The 4871-nt window shown below is 49.0% G+C and overlaps 1 protein-coding gene across 2 annotated transcripts in view; it reads right to left on the reverse strand.

The window, feature by feature from the left end:
* Positions 1 to 4871, reverse strand: part of CHRDL2 (chordin like 2) — a 60853-nt gene that overhangs the window by 46024 nt on the left and 9958 nt on the right. For both annotated transcript variants that reach the window (XM_019503106.1, XM_019502315.1), the window contains exon 4: positions 545 to 638. In XM_019503106.1, coding sequence (XP_019358651.1) covers positions 545 to 638 — 94 coding nt within the window. The remainder of the gene's footprint in view (positions 1 to 544; positions 639 to 4871) is intronic.

A 4871-nucleotide genomic window follows, 5' to 3' on the forward strand; every position in this document is an offset into this window, starting at 1 on the left:
ATGATTAAAATGAAACACCACTAATATATAGATATATATGTATATAGTGGTGTTTCCTTCTAATCACAAAAAAATGTGAATTTTGGGTTACTTTTTTATATTGGATTTTTTATCAGAGAAAACCAGGATCCCTGGTCATCGCCTTAACGCAAGCTCCAGGCCTACAGGTGCAACGCTGCCTCTCCTGTCATGTCAGGGGACCATGAGATAAATCATTGCTGAGGACTGCACACCTGATGCAGCTCCCATCAGTGATGTGGTATAATGTCAAAAAAAAAATGCAGGTCACAGCTGCTATCGTGCTTACACCACCCACAAATATGCCAGGGAGCTGGTGTGAGACACGAGAGCAGAACTGAGCCTGGGGGGCCTTTACACTTCACTCTTTTCAGTGACAGGGAGGCAGAGCTGTGTGAGATTTCCAGCACAGTCATATTTAACAAGCTTGAAATTCTTGCTGCTGGCGAACAGAGAGGGCTGTGATTCCCGTTCACTGCCCTCCTCTCAGGCCTTGCTTTACTGCAGTAACACGTTCCCATATTACCTTTGCAGACTTGGCAGCAGGAGTCTGGCACAGTGAGGGGAGAGGAGCACAGCAGTTCAGGGCACGTCACCAAGCCGCAGTAAATCTGGCCTTCCTAGCAAGCACAAAAAGAGAGAAAGCCTTTTTTGTCACTGTTCTCCAATAGCCAGGGGCTGAACTGTAGCACTGTAACTTTGCAGCAGACTCTCTTCACTTGATTTCTTATTGGGATGGCACAACAGGACCCCCAGTTTGCTGTAGCAAGGATGGCAGCTCTTGCATAATTTGCAGCAGTGATCGGCCTGTCTCAACGCCGCCCATCACAGATCCCGAAGCAGCCTTCCCCTCTTGATCAAGGCTAACTGCTAAGTATAAAGCTCGCCTGACGGGCCAGGTCCTTATTGGCTGTAAATCAAATGCACCCTCTTGACTTCAGGAGAGCTAGTCTGCTTGACAGGGGTTAAAGAGGAGGCTCAGCATCCCCTGCTGTCCATTAGGATGAGAAACAGTGGCCAGACCATGTGGATCAGAGTCAAGCAATGCCATGCTGTGCATCACATGCTCGGACAGGCAGGGGTAAAGCCCTGCCCAGCCTGAGGCTGTAAGCGGTCCGGGGGGGACTGTGCTGATATTCTCCGATCCATGTACTGCACCTAGCGCAACCATCACATCAATGCTAACCGCCATCACCATCATGGCTATCACGAGGTTTCACCCGAAACCTTTCCAGGGGGCTTCTAGCACAGGTTGGTTGAGAGGTGTGTTCAGGTTGTGGGTCTGTGAGCTCTGCTAGGAAAAGTCCTTTACAGACTACGGAGGGAAGAAATTATTTTGATTAATCGTGTGCTCAGAGGAAATTAAGTTCTGACTAGCAAAACCATGCCAGGATCCTGCTAAGGACCAGGATGGCTCACGCTCCAGCTCCATTCGCTGCAAAGGCAGAGCTATGAATGTGAGCCCGGAGCTGGCTCCAGATTTCGTGACTCTGCCCTCTACCAAGTCAATCCTAATCCCCCAGAACCAAGCCCCTCCAGCAGTTCAGTTCATAATTTGAAGCCAGAGATGCATTTTGTGGTTTCGGCACACCCCTGTTGATTACCGGTTGGGAAAAGGCCTGGAAAATGCCAGAGTTGTGCAAATTAAATCTGAAAAATAATAGATGCCATTCTACCATGGTAGTGAACACGGTAGAAGCCAACACAGCTTCACTGCAGCTGATGGATTTGCATGTGCTTACCCCAGGATGGGCTTTGGCCCATTAAGTAAAACTACTTCCAGAAGGAAAGTTATGCGCTGCAGCCCATGTCTCATCCAGAGCTCAGACATCAGTGCTGAATGGCACCTTCTCCCCCTTGCAAGCACCAGGGTTATTTTTCATTACATCTGTAATGTCTCCTTCAAGGGTAGCCTGAAGAGATGACCTATGAATATCTCTAGTTAAGGGAAGTCCACAAGATATTTCAGCAACCTCAGCTTACAGCAGACCAGACTAAGCAAGAGCACGTTTGCGATCCTTTTATTTTCTTCTTAGCATCCGAGACATCATTCCCCTGAATAAACAGAGAACCGGAGACGAAGGAAAGCAAATTCATGGAGGTCAGTGGCTCCCCATCTCGTTAGACTCAAGACATCCCTTGGAAACTGCCAGCTCTCAGCTTCCACTTGCTTTATGACTATGGAAAAATACTACAGCAAATCTCCTGTTGCAAAGATCTCAAAAAGATCCAAGGGGGCAGAATGCTTTTGAGACTATGTATTCCTGTTTGAAATCTCTGGGTTTATCTTGTGAATTCATACCAGGGCAAAAATTGGCCAGCACCCCACAGCACCCTTGACAGGATTCGGCCGCACCCTATGTAACAATCACCAGCATCGACAAATGAGGATAGGAAGGAAACAGATCTTGCGATGAAATGGTGCTTCATGGAGCCAGTCGAGAGCCCCACGGTGACTGCTGCTCTAGCTCCAGGCATGTAAATCCAGACTTATCACTGCTGCCTTCAATGCACAGAGAGTGGAATTTGGTTCCTGTTTCTTTCAGGTCATGGCTGAGACTGTCAGGTCACCACTAAGAGCAGTGGATGTAAATGCCTCCAGTGGACGAAAGGCAAATGTCATAAATAACAGAGCCGACGCCAAAGGCCGTGGGCTCGCTGCAGTTTTCAAAGAGGATAGTCAGCCCAGATGTTCGTGCAGCTGTTTCGGCAGCTGGCAGCATCAGACACGAGCAATCAAAAACTGATTGGTGCACGTCTTCATTGTGACCCTTATATTTTCCTCTTAGTAGCCAAGACATAGTCCCGCCGAATGAACAGGGAACCAGAGGGGAAGGAAAGCAATCTGACACATCTAATGAGAGTGGATGATGCGGGTCCTTGACCGGCCATGTCTCATAAAGCAGATGAACTTAAGCCAGACACTGGAGGTGCCCAAGTATGGACAGAAGTATCCTTCCCATTGTGGAAATATATCATACACAAAAACCTGCAAATCCATATGTCCACCCATATGCAGTCTCTGGGTCTGGTTCTACCCCACCATTATAGGTGTCATTAGCAGCATGCTTGTGTCAAATGGGTATAGTTGGGAGGACTGGTGCTCATGCCTATCTAATGTTTCTCTCTCGGCTGCCCCATGCTCCTGTCTATCTCTGAGTCTGGCTCTGCGTGTCATATTTGGCCATCCTTCCTCATGGTGAGGCCATTACAGCATAAGGCACCTTACAAAGAACCACGGTTCTGGCCCACTTGATGCAAATATAATTGATGGTGTATGGTAGGGCATCGGGTCCTGACGTGGCTTTCAGATGATGTTTGGAGTGACTTTGTAAGAGGTGATGAAAGTGGTTAACACAGCCAGACTGAAGCATCTGTTCTTTACCTAAAGGGAACAACAACGGAGGCAACCCCGGTGCCAACACCAACACCACTCGGCATGCCAGGGCCACCTCTTGCAACGAAAGTAGTTTGCTTTCCATGGCTCGCTGGCTCCTTGGCTTCTCTCCTGAGGTTTTCAACAAGGGAAGTACTGTCCACTGCGATGAGGACACTTGACCATTAGGAACTGGTCAGAGACCAAAACTTCATTCCACATGGACCTTCCAAGAGTCTGCAGGTACTAATGACAGCTGGACACTTTGCTGTGAGACTTGATCTGAAACAGCCGTGCAGAGTTGACTGGCTCCAGATCCCATCCCCCTGACCTTAGCTGTCTGCTCTCCCTCAGTATCTTCATACAATACCTGGAATGAAGCAATCTCTGTACAAAACTCGTGTTTTTATGGCCCCGGGACATGCAGAGCATTGGAAAGTTACCATATGGCTTCCAAGCTTAGAGTGGTCATTGCTCTTAGTTTTATGCTCTCCTCTTTCCCATTACTCCTGGAGTAGAAGAGGACACTCAATCTATCCTCAGACACTCAGGCCTGGAGTCATCCTGCATCAGACATCCATCTTTGGCCCACACAATGGATAAGCTGTGTTCCTGCCAGCGTAGTAAAGAGTTTGAAAAGTAAACAGGAGTTGGGACATGTTTTCAACAGGCTGTTAATGCGATCCAATTGTGCAGGCAGGGTAAAATGCAGATGCAGAAGGCTGACAGATCTAAGCCAGGCCTATGCCTGAGCCTGTTGCTGGATCTGCAGGCTTTCTGAGAAGAGAGACATTTATTAAATGCCCACTGGCAGTGCTGGCAAACGAGACAAGATATGCCCCTGCTAGTGATCTGCTTAGGCCTTGGAGATGATAGAAAGACTGCACACGGTACCTCGGCCTACTTCTGATCACAGCTGTGAATGCTTTCTAATGACAGAGGATCCTGCAACCCAGGAGTGTTAGACACATGGCGCACGGGCCACATAATGGCCCACAGAGGTGGGCTGCCAGGCCTGTGGCGCTCTTCTAAGTGTGTCAGCAGGCCAGCACCCCCACCCACCCTTTGCCTGCCACTGAATTTCTGGTTTCGTGTTGCTATTCAGCATACAGATCAGGAGCACGTGGATGAGCAATGGCAGCCCTGTGTGTTGTACATCCAACCAGCAGCTCTGGCAGCTGTGGCGAGAAGCTCTGTGAGCCCGATACAGAAGTGGGTTGTCCAGCCCATGAGAAGCCCCTGGTCTAGATGTGACCCACCAACTCATTTGAATTTGATCTCCCTGGTATACACCTACAATCTCGGGGCTGCTGACTGAGGAATAGTGTAGGAGCTTCCTACAAAACACAGGAACTGGAAGGGACCGCCTGGTTCATCAAGTCCTGTCCCCTGCTGTTGCAGGCGCCGTGTCACATTAATGACCTTTTACAGAAGCAAGGCATCGGCTGCTGTGGTCCCCCTGCCTTACCTGTGGCAG

This window comes from Gavialis gangeticus, unplaced genomic scaffold (assembly GCF_001723915.1).
Source record: "Gavialis gangeticus isolate Ggan-Ray unplaced genomic scaffold, GavGan_comp1, whole genome shotgun sequence".
Taxonomy (NCBI): domain Eukaryota; kingdom Metazoa; phylum Chordata; order Crocodylia; family Gavialidae; genus Gavialis; species Gavialis gangeticus.